At 48.4% G+C, this 24,781-nt stretch overlaps 1 protein-coding gene across 2 annotated transcripts in view; it reads right to left on the bottom strand.

Annotated features, from left to right (window-relative positions):
- MTMR10 (myotubularin related protein 10) overlaps positions 1-24,781 on the bottom strand; it is a 441,272-nt gene that overhangs the window by 102,344 nt on the left and 314,147 nt on the right. For both annotated transcript variants that reach the window (XM_086958381.1, XM_086958382.1), the window contains one exon: positions 14,335-14,504. In XM_086958381.1, coding sequence (XP_086814507.1) covers positions 14,335-14,504 — 170 coding nt within the window. The remainder of the gene's footprint in view (positions 1-14,334; positions 14,505-24,781) is intronic.

Here is a 24,781-nt window from a genome sequence, read left to right as displayed (position 1 = left end):
GACCTCCGAGGCGGGATCAGACAGGTTTTCTCGAACCTCCCGCTCAACTCCTTCATCATCCCCGGCATCGAAGATGTCCACTGGTTCAGGTGCAGTCTGCTGGGCTTCCTTGCGTGCAGCGCGCCGATGCAGAAGGGTCTTCTTGGACCGAAAACGGGAACAAGCCATACAGCTGCCTTCATCATGATCCGGCGAGCACCAATCTCCTACTAGGAGATGACATCCTTTCTTCGCTAAAATTGTGGAGAAAGTGGTGAACACCCAATTGGTTAATCACATTAATCTCAACTATTTATTTCACCGCTCTCAATCTAGCTTCAGAGACTTGCAACTGAAACCTGGCGGAAAAGTGCAGATGAAGGCCATATTGCTGCACTGGTCCTGCTGGACCCAAGTGCAGCTTTAGACACTGTAGCCCATAACTTACTCCTTCCAAGACAGGCTTTGTGGGGTCAGGGCTCAGCTCTTCGCTGGTTACCCTCCATTCTCCTTTCCAGCAGTTTCAAGTCACTCAACATCCTCACACATCCAAAAGTATTCCGCTCACACAAGGGGTCACGCTGGGCTCTATCCTGAGCCCCGCTCTCTTCAACCTTTATATTGGCCCCTTTGCAGGAATTGTGGAAAAATACAAAGTAACCATTGTATCTTATGTGGATGATACGAAATTGATTGCCATCTTATCTAAGGACATGCAGACAGCTGCCAAGCAGTTCTCTTGTTTGGGGGAGCTCACCTCATGGATGTCCAACAATTTCCTTAAATTGAATGGCAATAAGACTGAAGTACTGATCGTAGGGAAAGTCACCTCAATCTGGTCTTCGGCTTGGTGGCCCCAGACTTTGGGGCCAACCCCTACCCCCAAAGAAGAAACTAAAAATATTGGGGTCTGGTTTGATCCTAAATTTTCTTTTGAGACTCAAATCAGGAAGGTAGCTGGAAAATGCCTTGTGACTCTTAAAGACCTAAGAAAAATCCTGAACCTTCTACCTCTCACGACCAGAAAAACTCTTGTACCTGCTCTAGTCACATCTCAGATTGACTACGGCAATATACTATATCTAGGAGCTGCTAAAAAATGTCTCATCAAACCTAAACGCAGCCGCTCAATTGGTCCTAAATTTCCCAGAAGATCATCCTCCTCCTGAGCCGTACACATCCTCCACTGGTTGCCAGTGGAAAAAAGGATCATCTATGAAGCAATGTGCTATTACCACAGAATTTTGGGGCATAGAGGTCCAAGCTATCGCCACCCCATATTGCTGAATGTAATCTGAGGTCAATGGGAGCCTACCTGGTCAAAGTGCCCAAATTCTGAAGGGACCAGGATGGGAGTGAGTTCCTTTGGTTATCTGGCAGCTAAAAAGTTGAACACCTTACCGCTGACCCGAGAGCTGAACCCAATGAGAGTAACTTTTGTAAAGATCTAAAAATCCTAGCTGGATCCTAGCACTCGGACACACTGTTGGGTGTAACCAGGCTCTACTAATGGAATTACTATTATTATTTATAAGTTACTAAAAGAAGAAATCAAAACAGCAAATCCAATCATAATTAACAGCCAAGCCCAATATCGCCACCCCTGAATGTAACTCTCCCCTCCCCCACCAAAAGTCTCAAGATCTGATACTTTCTAGCTGCTCAAAGACACCCACTTCAAAACACAAGCTTTCAATCAGATTATTCAATTCACCAAAGTAATCCTCCCACTGTTCTATAGGCTACATCTCCCATCTTGAATCGGTGCATCAGCCCTAGTGGAGAGCTCAGCTGAAGCCCCGCGGATCACATCCTTCTGCCAGACCAAAAGTAAAGGGGCGGCTGTCGCCTTCCAAGACATGGCTATATGACGTTTTGCTAGGACAAGTGCCAGACCCTGAAAGCACATCAACTGTTTTGCTTTTTTGTTTACCACGCCTGCATTAAGGAGAGGAGTGGGGTCACATGGTAGAAAGGAAGGCCTAAAAGCGGAGAAACAACGTCGCCAAATGCCAGTAATTGGAGATCACTGGGCATGCTCAGACCATATGAAGGAGGTCCACCCTACCATGATAAACTATGGGACACTGTGTGCCGGTGCAAGGATACATCTTGCATATTCTATCCAGAGAAAGATGTGTGTGATGCAGATAATTGAAGTGTGTGAAGCGTAACCAAGTGTTCTGTGATATTGATTTAAGGGAGCTAAGATCTCTCTGCCAAGCAGAATCAGTCAACTCTATGGCCAACTTTCTCTGACAGCATGGGAGGAACAATTAAAATAATCTTGATTCAGTGTGTCATATAAAACTGGGGGTACTCCAGTGACTACTCCTGTTGAGGGACCATTAGTGTCTCCAGGTGTAAGGCAAGTACTTTAATTTCATTCATGAATTTGGGGTTATGTCTCAGTTGTCAGGAGAGGATTGCAATAATGATGAAGCTGTTTAACCTAAGAGGTGTTTTGTAACCACACACTCAAAAGAGGAAGTGGATGTAATTAGGATTTCAGTGCAGGTCACACCTACTGTGATAAAAAAATTCTACATTTGTCCAATTAAATCAAGCAGAGTCTTGTGTAACCTTTCCCAAAGCTCAATCCTCTTGCCAATGATTCTCAAACTAGAATCAGAGTCCCCAGCTGTATTGTTGGTCAATAACATTAAAATCCACAAATGATAAGTTCTCATCTAAGCAAGACATCAACAGTTTGAACAACTGTCTAGCTATAATCCAACCCAACATCGATTCAAGTCTATGAAGGGCTGCAACAGAGACTAAAATCTCAGTCAGCAGAATATGATTTGGTGTAACACTGCAAATTACTACTTCCTGGGAATGGCGAAGAGGCTACCTTCACTGTTCTTGGCCTGTGCAGTCCCTCTCTCAAGTAGAAAGGTAGTTTGATGGTTATAGGATGGGCTACAGTATTCAACGTAACAATGCTGCTTTTTCAAACCTCCGACTACAGTGCTTTTCAGGGAACTTAAATGAGAATCTTTTTGGTGTTTACTTTGGTTTCGTTACAGAGGGTCGGTTGCTACTTGAACAATAATAGCCTCTTTTGAGATCCAAGTTTCTGTAAAACACAATATTTGAAAATGTAATTTTTTAAATAGTTTGTAGATTTATAAAGCTTGTTTTCTTTTTGAGAGTTACAGATTAGGTTGATTTGAATTTGGAAGGAGGTCGAGTAAGGTAAGCGGTGTTAGGGCTGTGCACGTTCAAACCTGTGTGGTAGAGATCATGTGGGTGAAGCCTCCAAGTAGGCTGGTGCCCTATGGATGGTTCCAGACTTGAATATGGTGATGGTATTCCAGAAATGAGATCAGAGACTAGTATTAGCCAGGGTCTCCTGGGAGAGACATATAGGATGTCGGATGCGGTCACAGGGGGAAACGAATAGTTTCTTACCTGTCGGTGTAGTTTTGCAGCTTGAAGATCTTTCTGGATTCACTATGCTGTGCATATTCCGCGGTCTTGTGTTTTTTTTTTTTGTAGCCCTTGTGGGCGTCGGCGTCACACCTCCTCGGGTGTATTTCCGGTGACGTCGGCATGCTTCCTGCGGAAGCTCCCACTCTTGGGCGCCATCTTCGGATTCTTTTTTCCGTGTTTCTTTTCTTTTCCGAAGCAATGGCAATGTTCTATTCAGGTGATAATTTCTTTACCACTTGTCCTTATATTCTCTTACTTCTTCTTCTCCTATTTTCCTTTTTTTTTTCGACCACCTCTTCTCTCTCCAGCCTCATCTTTCTGGCGGAGGTGGGTGGGTTCGCTAGTGAATCCAGAAAGATCTTCAAGCTACAAAACTACACCGACAGATAAGAAACTATTCGTTTTGCAGCGTGAATCTTTCTGGATTCACTATGCTGTGCATAGATTTCGTAGCAGTTTCTCATTTCCGTGGCGGCTGGGTGGAAGATGAGCTCTGGTTTCTGAATATATGCTGGAGCACCCTTTGTCCGACTTGTGCTTCTTTGTTCATCTGAAAATCCACGCAATAGTGCTTCGTGAATGTGTGCACCGAAGCCCATGTTGCCGCCAGGCATATGTCTTGTATGGGTGTATTGGCCAGGAAGGCTATTGTAGCCCCCTTTTTTCTAGTCGAGTGGGCGCGTGCCCCCTCTGCCAGTTCTTCTCCTGCCCTTTTGTGGCAGAGTTGGATTGTTTGCTCGATCCATCGTGCAATAGTGGTCTTAGTCACTGCCTTGCCCATGTAACTGTTGGCGAACGACACAAAGAACTGTTTCCTGTGTCCTTTTGTCCTTTCAATGTAATGCATGACCGCCCTTCTGGCGTCCAGGGTGTGCAGAGCTCGCTCTGCGCTAGTGGTTGGTTTTTGGAAAAAACTTGGTATCTGTATGGACTGGTTCATGTGGAACTTGGATACCACCTTCGGCATGAAGTGTGGGTCGGTCCTCATCACCACCCTGTCATTGTGTATTTGTAAGTAGGGCTCCTGTAGCGTTAGCGCTTGCAGCTCGCTCACTCTGCGTAAGGACGCAATAGCAACCAGGAAAGCAGTTTTCATAGTTAGCATCTTCAAGGAGGCCTTGTGAAGCGGCTCGAAGGGCTCCTTCATGAGTTCCGTCAGGACCACGTTTAGGTTCCATGCCGGTGGTGGCACCCGCTTGGGTGGTGCAATCCTTTTTGCTCCTTCCAGGAACCTCTTTACAACTTGTGATGTGAAGAAGCTTCTGCCCATCTCACCCCTTGTGTATGCCACTATAGCCGCCAGGTTAACTCTCAAGGAGGACAAGCTGAGGTTTTTCTCCAGTAAGTGTGTCAGGTACTTCAGTACCGTGGAGTCCTTTCTCATTTTATTGTGGAGTCTCTCCCTCCTGCACCACATCGTGAATCTTTTCCACTTTGCGACATAGCACTTCCTTGTGCTGGGCCTTCGTGCCTCCCGAAGGACCCTGAGGGTGCTCTCTGGCAGTCTCAAATGTGCAAACTCTATGTCCTCAGGAGCCATGCTACTAGGCTCATGCTCTCTGGTTCTGGGTGCAGCACCTCTCCGTTCTGCATGGAGAGCAGGTCTTTTCTTCGGCCGAATCTGTGGGGTGCACACTGCGCCATCTCCATGATCTGCGAGTACCATGTCTGCCTCGCCCACTGTGGCGCGACCAGTATCAGGGTCATGGTGCTCGCTCTGCACTTGCTCAGTACTCTGTGTATCAGTGGTATCGGGGGAAAAGCGTACGCAAATTTCCCGGACCAATCTATCCATAGGGCATTCCCAAGGGACCCTTCTTCGTGTTGTCTGGATGCGAAGTTTCGGCATTTCGCATTCTGGCGTGTTGCAAACAGGTCCACTGATGGCGTTCCCCACCTGTTGAACAGCCTCCTTGTCTCCTGAGCATTGAGCTCCCACTCGTGGGATGCCGAGGTCTGTCTGCTCAGCCAGTCTGCCTGAATGTTCTCCTTCCCTGGTAGGTGTATGGCTAGCAGGTCTATCTGGAGAGGGATGGCCCACCTCCATATCTCCTGCGCCAGCGTCGAAAGCGTTGTTGACTGTGTTCCACCCTGTTTGTTGATGTAGAACATCGCCGTGGTGTTGTCTGTCTGTAGCAACACCCTTTGCCTGTACAGTCTTGTCTGGAAGGCTTTCAGTGCAAGGAAGATTGTCTTCAATTCGAGGTAATTGATGTGCTTTGTCGCATCTGCTGGCGTCCAAAGACCCCTCACTTTGAGTTCCTCCATGTGAGCGCCCCATCCCTTCAGGGATGCGTCCGTGGTGATGGTCACTGTCGGAGTTGGGAGTGTTAGAGGCTGTCCCCTTGTTAAGTTCTCCAAGGTCCACCATGTCATCTCCTTCTGCACTGCGTGCGTCACCACCACAAGATCCTCCCAACTGCCAGAAGCCTGTGACCATTGTTCCTGGAGCCATTCTTGCATGGGTCTCATGTAGAGCCGCACATTCGGCACTAGGTGGATGCACAATGCCATCATCCCCATGATCTTGCTCGCAGTCCTCACTGTCCGAGCTTGTCCCTTCCGGTAGAGGAGAGTTTCCTTGACCAGTGCCCTTGCTCTCTTCCAGCTGGGGAACACTTTGCCCTGTAAAGTGTTGATCTCTGCCCCCAGGAAGATCTTCACTTGCTCCGGCTCCATTGATGATTTCTTCCAATGGACGGAGAACCCCAGGTTTATGAGCGTGCTCGTCACTGTATGTGCATGCTGCTTGCACTTCTGGTACGAGTTTGCTTTCACCAGCCAGTCGTCCAGGTAAGGGTATACGTGTATCCCCTGTCTTCGTAAGTGCGCTGCGACTGCCGCGAGGCACTTCGTGAATACCCTTGGTGCTGATTTCAGTCCGAAGGCCAGCGTTGTGAACTGATAGTGGCCTCCTCCGATTGCGAACCTGAGCATATGCTTGTGCTTCTCGTTCATCGGTATGTGTAAGTAGGCGTCCTTGAGGTCTATCGTGACCATGAAGTCTCCGACCTGCAATTGTGGCAGCACCTCCTGCAGGGAGGTCACTTTGAACTTTTGTGTTCTTATGAATTTGTTGAGGAACCTTAGGTCTAGGATGGGTCTCATCTTGTCGTCGACCTTTGGTACTAGGAAGTACGTTGAGTATATTCCCTTGTTCCTTTCCCTGAAGGGAACTCTTTCTATGGCCTGTTTTTGTAGAAGTTCTTGCACTTCTTCCTGAAGCCTCGCCAGCTGTTCTCTTGCTGGTGGCTTTCCCCTTGGTTTTCTGTTTGTTGGCTTTCTCTCCAACTCCAAGCAGTATCCGAATTGGATGATGTTTAGGATCCATTTGTCTGATGTTATTTCTCTCCATTCTTGGAGGTAGAACTTTAATCTTCCTCCCACTGGTGTCATGTGGTCGTAGGTCTTTAGATCGTCCTGACCCCTTTGTACGAGGTGCCCCCTGGGATCTTTTCTGTGGTTGGGCACCCGGAGGTGTCTGAAGTCACTTCGAGGTGGGCTGCTGCCCCCCTCTTCTATTCTGGCCACGGCCATTTCTCCCTCGAAAGGACTGACCTCTTGGCTGGTATTGCCAGGACTGCTTCTGGTGACCTTGCTGAGCCTGCGAGTCTGCCTGGTGCGTCTGCTGGAAGGCCTGGTGCGATGTACCTGGCTGGTTTCCACCTCTCCCGCCAGGCCTCCGTGCCGGGGTGCCTCTTCTGTTGCCTCTGAACTGCAATGCCCCCATGGATCTTGGCGTCTCGTTATCTTTTTTGAGTTGGCATAGTTTCTCGTCAACTGTTGCTCCGAAAAGCGTTCCGCCGTTGAACGGTGTGTTCAGGATACTGTGTTGTACCTCGGGTTTGAACCCTGAGATCCTGAGCCAGGCGTGTCTCCTTTCCGTGACACCCATCATCATGAGCCTGCTGGAGGTGTCTGCCCCGTCCAGGGCCGTCTTAAGGCAAGAATTTGCCGCGTTTTTCCCTTCTTCGATCAATTTTTCGGCCTTCTGCCTGGCATCCTGGGGTAGGTCCTTCACCAACTGCCCCAGCCCCTCCATGATCTGGTACCTGTGCCTATTTAACAGGGCGTTGGAATTAGCCATGCGCCAGTGGGTCGCGGCATTTCGCTCGATCCTTCTCCCCACCAGATCCATCCTCTTGCTCTCCTTATCCGGTGGTGGGCCCGAGGTAGTGGATACGCTCGCCCTCTTCCTAGCTGTGGCCGTGATAATGGAGTCAGCGGAGACCTCGCCTCGAATGTAGGCCGGGTCGTTCGAGGAGTGTTTGTATTTTTTCTCTGTTCTGGGAGTTACTGCCTTGCATGTTGCGGGCTCTTTGAACGCTTCCTTTCCCTGAGCCAAGACGCTCTCGAGCATTGGAAGGAACTGGCTTCTCGTTTGTGTTGGGAGCAATGTCTCTAGCAGGAAGTTTGCTTTCTGCTTTTCCTCGTCGAGCTTTAGCTTGAATGCAGTTGCGGCAGATTGTATCGCCGAGTTGTATGCCCCGATGTCGTCCGGCGGCGAGGGTCTCGAGGGGTATGAGTCGACCGCCTCTTCCGGGCTCTCGGTGTCGACGTCTAGGTAATCCTCCTCGCGTGGGTCAGAGGTGGCCGACTCGGCGCCCAACCTATTGCCCTCATCGTCCTCATAGCTGTAATCCTCGTAGGGATTCTCTTCACCTTCCTGGTCGTCGACCATCTCGTCGCTAGGCACATGGTCGTCGACATGTTCTTCTTCCTCTTCGACCAGATCTAGCACGGCGTGCTTGGTCTTGTGTGGAATCGTGAAGGCACTCATGGCGGCGACATCTTTTCTCCGCTGCAAGAGGCTTGCCATTTCGGCTTCTAGCCGACGTCTTTTCCTTTCCATCTCGGCCGCGTTTTCGGCTTCGGAACGCTCGGCCATTCTCTTCGTCGCCTGGTTCGGCGGCGAGATTTTCGGCGTCGACGGCTTGGACGTCGAACTGGCTTTCGGGTCCTTGGACGGTGCCGAGGCTTTAGGGTCTTTCTCCCTCGACGTCGATCGGTCCCTTTCGGCGACGATCTTCGATGCTTTCTGCTGGTCAACAGCTTTCGGCGCCAGGGACTCCTTCTCCGAGCAGCCGCTGGGCCTGCTTGTGGTCGCGGACGGCAGATGTCGCTGCGTCGGCGCCTTCGGGCTCTTGGCCTCGTACTTTTGAGACTCAGAGTCTCTCGTGTTCTTGTGGGACGTCGAGTCTCCTACCTTATCAGGTGTCTTCTTGTAATCGGTCTCTACGACCGTGTAGCTGTCGTCTTCGGTGGCAGCGTTGTCCTCCTCCTCTGAGGACATCCCCAGCTCGTACAGCGATGGCGTCGGGGATTTTCCTTCGAGGGTGGCGTGTGGTACCCTCTGTCTCTTCCTCACACGAAGGGTCTTCTGGGCGAAGACGGCGCAGGCGTTGCAGTCCTCGCTTCTGTGTTCTACCGGTAGGCAAAGGTTGCAAACCGGGTGCTGGTCTTTCTGCGCGTACTTGTGTCTGCAGTTCGGGCAGAACTTGAACGGCGTGTTGTCCATCCTCGTGCGTTCAGGCCTCCCTGACCGCGTGGACGTCGACGATCGTCGAAGTTCTCGAGGTTTTCACCTTCTTTTCTCCTCGTCAATGTTCTGTGAAGTCTTCTTTAGTCTTCTTCTTCCAATATCTCCTCCAACTTCCAATCTTTTCAGTACTTTCTCCAAAAATGTCTGGAGCCCAACCAGAACGATCCAGACCCGACCGCGGAAAAAAGAATCTGAAGATGGCGCCCAAGAGTGGGAGCTTCTGCAGGAAGCATGCCGACGTCACCGGAAATACACCCGAGGAGGTGTGACGCCGACGCCCACAAGGGCTACAAAAACCCCCCAAAAAAACAAAGAAAAGACTACGAATCCGGACCCAACCACAAGACCGCGGAATATGCACAGCATAGTGAATCCAGAAAGATTCACGCTGCAAAACTATCTATAAAGGCCATTAGTACTTTTGTTGCTGGTTGCAGTAGTGGTGCTCACAATCTTGAGTCATAGTTTCTGGCTATGGTATGTTTTGTAGCTATCCCTAGAGGTAAAGGGGCACAGAGCTGGGAAGAAGCTTAGGTCTCACACCTATGTCTTGATGGCGTGAAATATGTTGTGAGATAGGTGGAGCCGACTAGTCCACACAGTGGTCTCATTACAGTTACTAGAATTTATGTTGGAGGGCTGAGTTCAGCTCATAGTTAGAAGTAGATGCGGGGTATGAAATGGATAAATAAAGTTGTTAAAAAAAATAAAAAGGTTCATAAGGCTATCACAGTTCCTGGATACACTGGTTCTTTAGAAATGAACATATTTTAGAGGGTTAGACTACCATAATTTATATGCCTGAGGTGATCTAATTCTGAACTCAAATTAATACAGACTTCCATTTGTCCATTTCATTAAGTCGCTTTGGGATTTTCTTCCTGGTTTGACCAACACTTCTAATCTGGGATCCGTGCATCAGGGCCTAAATCCATAAATAACCTATCCATAAATAACCTGACCAGGTCTCTGGAGCAGTTGAGCAGGACATGTGGTTAGTCTAGTTTATCCAATCTGAGTCGCCAAAAAAATAACCTGAGTTTTTTGGTGGATATTTTTTGATACAGTGGTATTGAGATATAAATTTTCCAAGAGGACTGTGAATGCCTTTTGCAGAAAACTTCCGCACACCCACGGGTATATTTTGTGGACTAAGAAGTGGTGCATTAAGTACCAGTTCTGTGTTTACCATTCCATTGGACTCTTAAGGTCTCTCTGCTTCCTTACTAAAACGTACTTCTATTTCAAAATCCTCTCCTCCCCATCACTCCCAATGCCTGCTTTGCTCCTTATAATGCAACACTCCCTTTCTTGCAATTGCCTATTTCATGTCCCCCTCTCATCCTTCGTGCATTTTCCACCAAGCTCTCAACCTGTCACTCAATCACACCCGGTTTCTCCGACATGTGTCACTTGCCAGTCCTTCTGCTTTCCCTCATCCTCCCATCAGCCAGAGGGTCACACCCACTTCATCACACCAATCTGACTCAGTTCATTTCTTTTAACACTGAAAAACTTGTCAGGCCCTTACTTTGTGTTCCTTTCAAATGTATCTCAAATATGCTTTAAGATACATTTAGGGCTTTGGGGTGCTTTATCTGGGGTCCTGGCCTCAGGGCCTAAATTCATAAATAACCTGACCAGGCCTTTGGGTATTGTATATTATTTAAAGTTCAAATGTTTCAAAGAACTGAATTTCAGGAAACTTTTTCAAATAAAAATCAAATCGATATTATTTGGGTTTGCTGCAAGTGTCTTAGGTTTTACATTTTAATGATGTGGATAATTAAATATCTTTAAAAAATAAATGAAACCTCGAATCACAAAAATCAAATGATTGTATAATTTTCTTAACTTTTCACTATAATATCAGTCAGTCAGTTTATTCCACGTGTGCTTTAGGTTCTAGCTGAAAACTAAACCAAGCAACGTTGCCCATAAGGATCATCACAGTGCTCAACTGTTATACCCGACATCCTTAGGGTGATCTTCCCCCTGCACCTGTTTGCCTTTTTCCTACACGTTTTGCATGTTGGCCTTAGGACTCTTGAGCACTTTACCACTGCTAACCAATGCTGAAGTACATGTGCTTCTGCCCTAAACATGATGTCATTGGTGTCCAACTGACTGGGATATTTGTTGTTCTTCAAATGCCACAAGTGGGCCTGCAGCACTGATCGTGCCACTGAAAAAAGTAGCCTTTTAAACCTGCCTCAGGCCCACCAACGCAGTGCCTGTGTGTGCAATTTACTGTCCGGAACTACAGACCCATCTCTCTCCTCCCTTTCGCAGCCAAAGGCACTGAGCAGATCGTGAACAACCAGCTCACTAACTTCATAGAATCCAACTCGATCCTCAACACTTCTCAATCTGGATTCTGCAGCAACCACAGTACCGAAACCACCCTCCTAGCCACCACAGAACGAAATCTGCACTCTAATTGACAAAGGCCACCTGGCAGCCCTCATCCTATTACACCTCTGCGCAGCCTTCGACACCATCTCCCACCACATACTAGCCGCCAGACTCCACGAAGCCGGCCAGAACGCTGCACCGTGACACGTCCTAAATATCCCACGACAAGACCACATCACACAGCACCTAGGATACCTCCTAGGTCTCACACATGCCTAAAAAGCCCTCCACAACAAAATAATCTTTCTACGCCACCAAGAGGAACCTCCGCCGTCCTGGCTGAAATCCCATGCATCTGCAGATCCAGAACGGAAGGCAGATCCTTCCCACATCGTGGCAAAGCCCTGGAACAAACTCCCTCAGCATCAGGCGAACTCCCACACTGCAAGCATTCAGGAAGAGCCGCAAGACTTGTCTCTTCGGATGAACTGGAGCTGCCCAAAATCTCCCCTTCCCCCGCAACTCCTTGAGACCCTCTCAGGAGAGTAGTGCACTTTACAAATCCCAGATTGAATTGACTTCCACTTGGGAGTTAAAACTACTTGCCAAGCCTTAAACTCTTCTTTAATTACATATAAGTCACCTCTAAGGTAGGCCCTAAGTAACCCAAATGGCAGGGTGCCATGTAAGTAAAAGGTAGGAAATGTACTTGTAGGTTTTTGCATGTCCTGGTAGTAACAAACAGCCTACTCTGTTTTTCACTACTGTTAGGCTTACCCCTGTCATAGGCTAGCATTGGTAATTCCTTAATACACTTTTAGGCTGTAAATCATGTTCGGAGAGCAGTAGCTTTTGCAGGTTTCATATATTTTGAATGGTAATTATAAATTCGCCTTACTGGGGAAGGTGGATTTAACATTACAGTTTTAGAAATGCCACTTTACAAAGTGGACATTTCTCTGTACTTACTGCTCTTAGTGACTTACAGCCAGTCTCCAATACAGGTCTGGGGGACAGCTGCACTTCTTGCATTCCCTCTAGACAGCCATAAACACGAGAAGCTGAGGCTCATCTGCAATCTAAGTACTCATCTGCATTCTGATGAGTCTTCCTGGGCAGGGAGAAATAGAAGGAGCTGACGCTTACACTTCAATAGGTCGTGCCCTGTTCACACACACAGCACTGTTTTAATCCCCTGGGGATTACTTTACAGACAGTACTGGGTTGAAAGGGATCCTTATGCACTTCAGTGAGCTGCTTTGAAGTCACACCCTACTTAAAAGGCACTTTTGGGTATAAGTACTGGGTCTCTGACCCCTGAAATCAGACATTTCTGGATCTTGAACTGAACCTCTGTCAGAAGGACTGCTGTGCTGCTTAAAAATGAGTCAACTGGACTGCTTTTCTGGAAGGACTGCTTTTCTGTTTGCTGCCCTGATGCCTGCTGCTCTCGGAATCTGATGAAGGAGAGCTGGATACTACCTCCGTCCAAGTGATCTCCAAGGGCTCACCTCCTGTTTTCTGAAGTCTCCAGGACACAAAAGCCTTCCTGCAATTCTGCTGGTACTGTTGGACTCTGCCTCCTGCGAGTCCTATCCTTGCCTGAGGTGCCCCCTCCAAGCTCTGGGCCTCAGAAGTGGGTTCTGCAGCTGTCTGCTTCAAAACCAACACATCGTCACCAGAGCGCAAACCGAAACAGACGCTTCGCCGATGCAGAGGCGGTTCGACAACAGTGGTTTTACAGCCTGCGCGGCTCGACAATGACACTGCGCGACAATGAAGCATTGCCTTCACTTCAGCAAAGCTTGACAATGATGCAGTTATCTGACTGCATGTAAAATATCGACTCATCAAGCCCTCCCATTCAACACTTTGCTCCATCCAAGATAATTTTTAGCGGGTCCTGTAGATGGCCAGCCCTCCATTGCGATTGGCCTGAACTTTGGATTTGCACCGGTCCTTCATGACTTCAAGTAACCTTTTGGAACGCTAGTGACGTCTAAGCACCACTTTCAAAATTCATATTTTGACTTCTACTGATTGAATTTTTGTTGCTTTGGTCTTATTTTGCTCAGATAAATATTTTCAATTTTTGGAAACCTGTCTGGAGTTTCTTTGTGGTGCATTCATTGTATTAGTGTGTGTGTGTGTGTGTGTTGCTTTACACATTGCTTCTTTAGATACGCCGGACTGCTCTGTGCCAAGGTACCAGTGAGTGAGCAAGGGGTCTTTTTTTAGTGTATATCTAGCTTACACGGACTAGAGTGGTGGTCTCTACTTGGCCTGAGTTCATACCTCAACAAACCAGGAATCTCATTTCTCACAGCAACACACAAATCCTCTCCATCTAGCCTGTCTCACCCCAACGAAAGGTGGGCAGAAAAGACTTGTTCTCTGCAATTTTCAACTAGCGGCTAAGCAATGTCATATACACTAAGTCTAGAAATACTCTTCTGAAGAAAGTGGATTTGTTTAAGTATAGGGAGAAACCAGCAAGACATACTAATGATGAAACATGTTTCTTGAAATTGATAGCTAAACACTTACAATAATTTGTTATTCAACAGTTCTTGTATAAGCATGGTCAAGTTAGCCTTAATGCTGGTCAACCTCATCCTGCTATTCAACAGTTCTTGTATAAGCATGGTCATGTTAGCCTTAATGCTGGTCAACCTCATCCTGCTATTCAACAGTTCTTGTATAAGCATGGTCAAGTTAGCCTTAATGCTGGTCAACCTCATCCTGCTTGCTGAGAAATGGTAAATATCAAGCCACAAATGTAGTAAAGCTTTTTGCACTCTCGAACCAAAATCTGAAACAAACCTTGTGTCATATTTCTTTGCACTGGCTTCATAAAGTCAATAAATGCCTACAAATGGAAGGTGAAGGTAATGGTCTGCTAGGAATCAGGAATTCAAATTCTGCTCTAACACGCCTGATCAAAGATACAGTGACACAGTAATGTCTGTAGAAGCAGAGTCTCATTCATATTAGGGGTGTCTGATGTACATTAAGGCACCTACCTCTTTGTCAGATCTCTTCAAGTGGTTACTTCTATCTCGAAATGGAAATCCTGCCACAACCCATTCTTTCTGTATGAGACTTTGAAATCCAATGATTGTACGGAAATATGGATCCAACATCACTTGAACAAGCGAGGCGACAATACAACTTAAATCACGTCCTTCCTCCTCTGTAAGATAGAAATAAAACACTTTAAAAAATGACACCTGAAAAAACACAGGATGTATTTGTGAGGTCTCTCTAATGAAGTAAATCCATTAATGTTTCAGCGAAGAAAGTGAGTTTGTTCCTTTTAAGTGTGGCAAACAGCAGTACCAACCAAATGTATTTGAAAAAAGCATCCAATCTTGGTGAGAGTAAGATATACAGAAATAGACCGATCTATACATACAGACAGATGGATAGTTAGATGACTGGATATAATAGAGATATAAAAGGTCAGAGTGTTTTATAGCCCAATAATGACATTGAGGGATTGTGGTGATATAATAAACCTTAAGTCAGAGATGTCTTTGCTGAGCCATGATCCATGTTAGCTATAGTGTCTTTTTTAAATTGGACCTTCATTTCATTGACATTACCATGGACAAATCTATTAATTATTCATATATTTTTTTTTTAGAAAGGCAAAACTATGAAAAGTGAAATAATAGACTGTCGATTATCGGTCGTGAGCAAAAAGAAGATAAACAGTTCTTCACGTTGAATAGGTGAAGCTTCAGTGCAGAAATGTTTCGCAGTACTAGAAAATGTATTCTCTCTGCTGAACAGAGTTTTTTTAGGTCTGACTTGATAGAGTAATGATCGAAAGACATTATCTGCTTTCATAAGTACTGCAAACAGCGGCTTTAACTCTACTCACATGCTGGTGATTAGGAGTACAGTACGAGTTACTTACCTTCGGTAACTATGTATCTGGTAGAGACAATTCTAGCCGTAGATTCCTTCACGTAGAATTACTCCCAGGGGTGAGACTCGATCTGGAAACTTTTTTGCCACAGCATCCCTGCGCGCCAGGGGCGGGATGACATCACGCGACTCTGCCCAGGAGTCGTCCATGCACGTGACATCAGCGAGGTCACATGAGACCCGCCCCAGCGCGCCTACATCGGTTTACTTCGGAGAACTTTTCCGCACCACAACGCGGAACCACCAGATAAACTGTGGAAGCATGGAAACAGTGTGCAAAAAGCTGAAAATTTGGAAAGAAACAGTGACTAACTACACCACCCACAGTAGTGTCACACCGCAGAACCCAAGGCAGGGAAAGAAGAAGAAGCGAGCAGAGCCCTCCGTAACCACTTTGCCAGCACATAGACAGCCTCCCACCCTTAAGCCCGGGAGGCAGGGAACATGCGCAAGGACATGGTACACGTAGGAAACCCAACCGGAGCAAGGAAGGGGACCAGTCCCAACACAGACAGGGACAACAAACCTCTAAGCCATCCCAACATAAAGGGCAACCACCCTCAAGGGACAAGGGCAAGACAGAGGATAGCAATGGAAGGAAGGGAGGGGAGGGAGGACAGGGATAGAAAGCAATCCCCCCAAAACTGGAGTAGCCAGAGCAGCAGGGCACCAATACACCGGGACCCCATCCTCTAAAGAACTAAAAGAGGAATGAACTGCACCCAGATGGAGCCACCCGTCAAAAATAAAGAAGGCACTCGCGGGAGAAACAGCCCCCCACCGGGAGGCGAGTACCGAAGACCAACCTAAGGGTCCTCGCAGAATAGGTGAGGAAGGGCGGGCCGTGAAGGAATCTGCAGCTAGAATCATCTCTACCAGATACACCGTTACAGAAGGTAAGTAACTCGTACATCTGATAGAGACTACTAGCTGCAGATTCCTACACGTAGACTAGATACCCTAGCAATACCCCCTGGGAAGGAGGGTCTGCAACAGGATCCCACCAGCCAATACAGAACAGAGGGCCCCACAGGGAACCAGATCTGTGGACCAGGAAGAACCTCGTACCTGCCAGGCAAAGGGAACCCCCAAGCAGACCCCACCGACCCCAAAGGATGCCGGAGGGAGAAGAAGGCTGAAGAGGAACCAAGGGCAAGGTCGGAGAGGCCGAAGCACCCCACTGCCCCACAAGGCAACACAGCTTCTGCCCAATGCCAAGACAGGAAGGGAGTAAGAAGAAGCCTAAAAGACCCAAGGAAGTGAGGGAAAAGAAGGCAAACCCACTCCAGGTGGAGAATAACCTGCTAGCCAGAACAGCACTGGCAGTCAAAGCTGCCAGAAGCAAGAAGAACAGCCCGAGGCCCCAGGAAGGCAGAGTAGGTGACGCCTGGCAAGGGAGAACATAGTATCATCCCAGATCTCAGAGCAGGAGCAGGGAGAGGAGGAGATGCCCGGGCACACCCCTACGGGTGGCCGCGCACACTACCTCGAGGAGCAAAAGCAGCCTACACAAACGCCATGGAGAACAGTCACCAGAAGGCGACTAGAACACTCCAGCAGAGCGCAAGCCATATGACAGCTACTACTACCCCACCTAGGATACGATAAGTCCCAAAATATGGGAACCTTCTTTGCAAGAACTTCCGCAGTAGAGGAAAAAAGACAAAAGAGCCACGGGTAAAAAAAAAAAAAATACCCCGCGAAAGGCTTGACAAGAAGCGCAAGCAAGCAGAAGGCCTTATCTCAGGGCCATGTCTGCACAACAATTCCAACACATACACAATCAACAAAAGGGCTGTCCAGCAGCTAACAATGCCAAAGTCCCAAGGAAGGACGCAAATGGCCAAAAAACACACTCCACAGCCAGAACAACCGGCCTAAGAAGGCCCAGAATCAACCAGACTCAGGAGTCACTGAGGAGGGGATGGAGGAGGACGGAGCCCTGCCAAGAGCCTCTGAATGGCGGAGTCGGCCGGGGCATGGAACAACAGGCTGCCATCAAACGGAAGGTCAATGTGTCGCTCCCGAATATTCTCAGGAGATACTCCATCCCGAAGCCAAGCATGGCAACGGAGAGCGACCGAGGAAGCCATGGCCCCTGCCCAGCATCTCTGAGATGTCCGGAGCAGAAAATGTACGCCGCAAGCTCCCGACCATCCAACACATGATGCCTTTAGTCCACCTGACCACCCTCCTGGGACGCTGCGGATCCCAGAGACTCAGCCAAGTCTCACAAACAGGAGGAGGCCTGAGCCAGCACACAAAAGGTGTTCAGGGCCCGCAGGGCAGCGCTGGTCGAGGCGGACATGTTGAACCAGCCAGCAGGCCTCTCGTGATGGTGGGGTCAACAGCGGCGGCAGGGAGTGAGGGAAAAGCAGTCCGCAAAAGAGGGCTTGAGTCAGATGGGTGGAGGGAAAGGTTACACAAATCACTGGTACTTGGGTACTAGACAGTATATATTGGGGTGGTCCCAGTACAATAACATCAATAGTGTTAAACAAGGAGAAAATTCAAATAAAATTCAATTGCAAAAGGCAAAGTACAAACAAAATTTCCAGTGTTATTTAATCACACAGAAAATTATCATCATTTCTTCAGATAAGCATTGAAGGGCATACATTTTTATATAAAGATATCAACATTACAGTGCCCAAAGTGAGAAGTAGGATAGGGGAAGGATGTGAATCAGGTGAGGTAGTGGGGTAGATCAAGTAAAAGATGGTGACAAAAAAAATATACAAACTGTTCTGGCATATATTCTTCATATGCCTGGAAAGCAGGAAAGCAATTGCATGTTCATCACAGTACATAATATTAGTAGAAAATTGCCATGTAGCACAAGATTCACAGTAAGGTGAGTACTGATGAAAGGACTGGCAATTATCAAGTGTCGACATTTCGACCGCTGTTGGTGTGTAGGTTTTTCAGGCCTTACTCCCAGGGTCTTCCTCAGGACAGTTGGTGGGTGGTGTGGGGTGGAGGGGCACCGTGAGTGAAAAAAGATGGACTTTTCACTAATCAATGGTGGAGGATCAATGGGCTCTGTGGCTCTCAATGAAATGAAGACAAGAGTGAGATGACACTCAGGGTAATTATCAAAGGTTAAACTCCAGGCAAATAATGGATCCGTCGTCATGGAGGTAACAAAATCCTGTATCTTTTAACCGTCAGGCATCCCGAATTAATCAAGGAAGAAGGGATTTCCAATCGCTAGTATCTCTGATGTGCTCCTGGAAAGGGATCCCTTTACAGGAGCACAGCAGAGATACTAGTGATTAGATCTCCCTTCTTCCTTGATTAATTCGGGATTACCGATACTTACTCTAGTGACTACTTCTCACTTTGGGCACTGTAATGTTGATATCTTTATATAAATATGTATGCCCTTCAATGCTTATCTGAAGAAATGACGATCACTTTCAGTGTGATTAAATAACACTGGAACACTAAGTTTTGTTTGTACTTTGCCTTTTGCAATTACATTTTCTTTGAATTTTCTCCTTGTTTAAAACTATTGATGTTATTGTACTGGGATCACCCCAATATATACGGGTGGAGGGAAAGGTATGCCGGGTCACGCAGCTCCAGGAGGTGCCGGTGAAGAAGATATTGAGGCACCGAGTCCCCTGAGGAAGGACGCCTCCAAGCCTCCATCAAGGAAGAAAGGAGGGAACCTTCAAAGGGAAGTAAGATTTCCCTCCCACCAGAGCCCTGGTTGAGGACCTCCAATATATGGTCCGTCGGAAAGTGAGCCACCGGGTCACCCATATGCAGTATGCCCACAGCCGTGGATACGCCTGAGTGAAGGCCGCACCCGCCTCCTTAGGGCCCCGTGGCGGGGAAAGCAGCTCCTCCATGGGCGACCGCTGCAAACTAATGCGGCCGTCCCCGAGGCCAAGCGGGACGGGCAAGGGCCAGACCTGGAAGTCAGAAGGAGCTGAAGAGTCAGGGACTTGCCCCTCTTCCGACAAACACCTCTGCCTCAGGAGGGGCGGGGAGCCGCCCTTCGACGCCGGTGAAAAAGAAACCACACGGCGACATGTCTCCGGGGAGGATGACACCAATATACAGCCTGCCTCGAAGAAGGAGTGTCCGAAGACAAATCCACGGTACAACCCCTGCGCAGAGCCGTAGAGTCCGCTGCCTGAGACAGGGTGTCGGCACCATCTGGCATCGCCGGACAAGGTTCCTCCAAGTCACCCCGCACCGGAGACCGGAGCTGAAGTCAACCGACCCCCGCCGAGGTAGCCACCTGCGTGGGGGAATGAGACAGGCCTGTGGAGTGACACGAAACCCTCCACCAGCCGCAGTCCAGAATGAGGTGGAGATCGTACCGGCAACCCACGTGGCGGTGCCAGGGAAGATCCAACCTCCGACTCGCCCTCCATCGAGGCAGCCGCCTGTGGGGAGGGACGAGAGGAGGGTTCACAGACTCCTGTGGCTCCGCACAGTCCGGCTGCTGCCGCCGCCATAGCGGCTTCACCTCGGCCTTCGACAGGACCACCTTGTCAAAGGACCGAGAGGGGCTCGGGGATGCGACCCGAGCCCCAGCGACCTCCTGCGACACCACAGCGACTCCCGCAGAAGTTTGCAGTGAGGCAGAGCTGCAGTGGCCTGAAGAAGGTGTCACAGAGGAGCCACACCTCAACAGCACCACAACCTCCTAGCCTGGATCCGAACCAGTCGGTGCCGGGGCCACCGGCGGCACTGCGGAGGGCCCTGCGCAAGGTGAGGGGTCCGCCGATGCCCCAGGATGGGAAGGAGGGGGAGACGCCAGCGAGGCCTGCAAAGCCGCCGCGTATGTCTCCATTTAGACTCTCAACGCCCTAACACTGGGAAACAGTGGATAGGACGGCACGCGGGACGCATTGCCCGCGGAGAGTCCACGTCCCCAGCAGGCCGGAAACCAGCCCCTGGGGACAAACTGAGACACTTACCCACCGGGGAGCGACGCTCACATGACATCGGAGAAAGGTGAGGATGACGACTACAGCCGTACCTGAAGAAGTCTGCCGAAGCAGACCGAGGGGAGGACGTCGACCTGGAGAGACATGCAGAGAGAAGTTTCATGCGGCGCTCCCGCAGCGACTTCGGCTTCAACTGTGGACAGGCCTCACAGTCAGTAGTGCTGTGATCCTCCCCCAAACACCACATACAAATGAGGTGCGGGTCCATCGCTGACATAAGACACCCACAAAATGTACAAGTTTAAAAGCCCGAAGGCATTGGCACACTGTTCTACCAAAGAAATGGAGAAAAAAGGGCCTAAAATAGGCCTGTAGCAAGGACCGGATCCGCGCTGCACGCAGAAAAGGAAAAAACTGTCGTAGACACGCTGGGGCAGGTCTTATGTGACCTTGCTGACGTCACATGTGCGGACGACGCCTGGACGGAGTCGCGTGATGTCGTCCTTCCCACGGCGCTCAGGGATTCGGTGTCAAAAAAGTTTCCGGACCCAGTCTCACGCCTGGGAGTAATCCTACGTGAAGGAATCTGCGGCTAGTAGTCTATATCTGATAGTTTTGATTTGGTGCAAGTTATGTGCCTCCACCGAAAAAGTGCACCGTCCCTCCCCCAGCAATGGTTATTTTGTTCATCCAGCTTCACGAGCCAGCAGTGGTATGGCTGCCTAGAAAAGGATCACAAACACACCTTTCAGGGGCACACACATGGCCATGTTTAAGTGTTTTAGATAAGTGGATAATTTACATTGGTTTTTTTCTGCAAGCCGCAACTTCCCTTCCCATAATTAACTATAGACTTCAGCTGTAGTTGTGTGTTTGAGAACAGTATAGGATACCCAGATCTAGTCGTCCACATGCATTTTCTTTTTCTAGGTCTGCTTGGCAGCTTGGACCTTATACTATCAATAACAAGCATTTGCAATGCAATAGGTCTCGCATTTTCGAAACTCTGACCTATTGGAATTATAAATGTCAATGTCTTTTATTACTGAAGTTTTTTTAAAACATAAATAAAAGGCATTGTCATTTACAATGCCAATAGCTCAATATCTCGTAAATGCGAGACCTATTGCATTGTGAATGCTTGTTCAGTTTTCTCACTGTCTGTCTTATTTAGTTCCTCGAGCGCGAGGAGGCCCGTGCTGGATTTTTAAGCTCTTTATACGTGTGCTGTAGTGACCGCTGATCTAATGGACCTTATCAGTGGGACCGGTTTCATGGGCCAGAAGACAGTGGCGGTATGAAAAATTCAAGCAATATTTACATAGATTTCTCTTCTTTAAGGTTGAACCTCTCCTCTATATTTTCATCTCAAGCATACACATGCTCACTAAGCTAGGGGGTGGATTGTTAAATGAATATATATTATTGTGCACCCTATGAGCTGAAGGGCTTCTAGGTGCACCCATGGTTTAGGAGTCGAGCTAGGGATTCGCCCAGGATCACATAGTTTGAGCAGGGAAATTGTGATGCAGTCCTTTGCTCTTTATTTTACATATGACTGTTTTTGAGAGCTATCGCTGCTGTCACAAGTAGGGTGACCCTCCGCCCTCCATTCTTTTGGGACACACAGTGCAAGTTTTTCTATTAGTATTGATCAGAATCGTAGTTTATTGCTGACCCAGCACTACAACTCTCAGAATGCAGAGCGTTATTGATGGGAACGCCCAGGCCCCCTCGTGATCCCATTCTTTGTGCTGCGTGGGTTTTACTGACCGTGGAGCTCGGAGGCACGAACGGGCAGTTATTGCTTGTGTTTCCGTACTCAGCAGCTCGCAAACTAACTCTAAGGTGTTTAACATTAATGCATTTGCTGCAGACCTAACACGTGCACTCCTCCTGCGTCGGCCCCCGCGCAGAGAAACTCGAGCAGGGAAGGGCCCCAAGACCAAAAAACACCGCAGCTTCGAGGCGCTTGAAGTTACCTGCAATCTAATCTCTATTCTCGAGCTGAGCGGGACTGTGGTGTGGCTGCAGAATAAAGGGTGTTGGGAAAGAGTACAGGAAAAAGTCATCTAAATAATTAAGTTATACAATTACAATGTGTGGTGCGCCTAAAGTTCTGTGCATCTACCTCGGTGTGGGTATGGTGAAGCACCCTCTGCGCCTCCCTCCCCCAGGGCCTCTTATCTGCACAATGAACCAGGGAGCAACCCTGTTTGGAAAGATGATTTCACTGTGCAGCCCTAAGGGGAATTGCTGTGGAAACCTGTCCAGTCGAGGGAAGGAGCAAACGCTGCTGCTTCATTTCTCTTTAAATTCGATAACACATGGAGCTGAGGGGTGCAGACCATGGAGGTGGTGTGTGGTGATGACAGTTTCCCAGCACCATAGAAAAACCAGGAATTGGGGGGGAGAGTTGTGAAGTCCGACTGGAACAAAGATCGACCCTTGAGCCCACCAGATAGGTGTCTCCCTGCCCAAGCTGTTGCTGCTGAAGTACGAGGCCCTACACCACCCGCGCCTCATCCCAGGTGGCCAGTGGTAGGCCGTAGGTAGGTTTGCTCATCCTCTACTTTATTGCTTTTATTGTTTTGCCTGTATTTTCATTGTTGTGTCTGTGACTGCTGTTGTCTGTCTTCCCCCGCTGCCTGTATGTGGTCCATGCCCCTTTTTCTTCCCTCTGTTCCCCTCGCTGTCCCCGTGCTCTCTGCCCGGTCTTTCCTTCTGTACCCCTCGCTGCCCCCGTGTCTCTGCCCAGTTTTCCCTTCTGTTCCTCTCGCTGCCCCGGGTCTCTGCCCAGTTTTTCCTTCTGTTCCCCTCGCTGCCCCAGAGTCTCTGCCCAGTTTTCCCTTCTGTTCCCCTCGCGTCTCTGCCCGGTTTTCCCTTCTGTTTCCCTCGCTGCCCCTGTGCCTCTCTGCCCGTTCTGCCTTCTGTTCTTAGCTGCCCCTGTATTTCTGTGTTCTGTATTTTGCCTCTGTGCCACTCGTTTTTCCGGTATTTCTGTGCCTTTTTCCTTCTGTGCCACTCGTTTTTTCCCTCGTTTTTGTGCCCCTTTTGCCTTCTGTTCCACTCGTTTTTGAGCCCTTCTGCCCTCTGATCCACTCGTTTTTTTGCGCCCTTCTGCCCTCTGTGCCACTCGTTTTACCCTCGTTATTGTGCCCCTTTTGCCTTCTGTTCCACTCGTTTTTAGTGCCCTTCTGCCCTCTGTGCCACTCGTTTTCCCCTTGTTTTTGTGCCCCTTTTGCCTCCTGTTCCACTCGTTTTTTGTGCCCTTCTGCCCTCTGTTCCACTCGTTTTTTGTGCCCTTTTGCCTTCTGTGCCACTCGTTTCCCCCTCGATTTTGTGCCCTTTTTCCTGGTTACCTTTGTTGTCCCTCACCACCCTCGCCGCTGCGTCCCCTACCGCACCGCCCCCCTGACTGCCCACTGCCCATTCGCTGCCCCCACCTCCCAGCTGCACACAAAGCATTAACGTTTACAGGGACAGCAGCCATCGAATTACACGGGCACAGCAGCCATCAGATTTATGCAATAAGGCACGCAGGGAAATCTTTAATCAACAACACTGTACGGCATGGTTTCAGGCAATACTGGACGTGGAAAAAATATACTCTGGGATCACACAAACTGGGAGCAGAAGAATGGGGAGTCACAAAGTGCAAATCCACAAGGAGGGGAGTCTGATACTCATTCGGTGATCAAAGTGAACTTAAAAATAAAAAATTTAATGAAAAGCAGTGGGCAGCACGAGCAAATTTCCAACAAGATGTCAGCGGTTCTTTCATTTAGTTGCTTCCCTGTGAAATGGATCCAAAAAAGAACAAGCCCGCGAGTGGTGCGCACGCTCCACAGCAAGACATGTGGTTTCAAATATTGCGCTCGTATTTGGGCACGATAATTGAAACCACATGGCAGCGGTGCGGTATTAGTCACCAATAGGCCACAGGCGGAGCAATGCGCCAGTCTTTGGCCAATTGTGTGTTGTCATTCATAAAAAGACGCACGCAAAGGCCAATAGCGTAGGGCAAAAGAAAAAGCACACGCACGAGCGTGTGCGATTCCTGGGTCTGTTTTGAAACTCCCTAGAAGAGGTGTGTGCTTTCACTAAAAAGAGTGCTTGTCTTGCACTTTTTGGTTAGTGGCAAAGCTTGCACTCAATATAGCAGGCTTGAGTTTGTTGTAGTGGCAAGCCAATGACCATGGCTAAAGGGCTGATCTGTTTATTAAAACCAGTTACAAAAAAGGCAATAGGCCTAAACTATTTACTGTGAAAAGCATATGTTAATATACATTAATTTAAGGGTGGATTGTTATGACTGTATTAAAGCCTGCAGATATTGTATGGAATTTCACAGATTACCGAAATTGGGAAGTATTTTGGTATTGTTTACCATCTCTAGCAAACCCTGGGTATAGGATATGTGCACCATGAGAATCCTTCTTAAGCCCTCCTGAAAGTGGTAGTACTTTGCCAACTGTAATTTTGCATGCATTTGTAATTGTGTGACTGTATGACTGATGGTTGCTCAGTGGGAAAGCTTACAGTCAGTACAGTATGCCTTTGTTGGTTATAGTGACAAGTCAGTGATAACACCTATAGTTCTGATGGTTGAGCTAGGAAATGTCATACT

This window comes from Lissotriton vulgaris, chromosome 2_1 (genome assembly GCF_964263255.1).
Source record: "Lissotriton vulgaris chromosome 2_1, aLisVul1.2, whole genome shotgun sequence".
NCBI lineage: Eukaryota > Metazoa > Chordata > Amphibia > Caudata > Salamandridae > Lissotriton > Lissotriton vulgaris.
The sequence above is the reverse complement of the archived record's forward strand: the minus strand, read 5'-3'. Positions and strand labels throughout refer to the sequence as shown.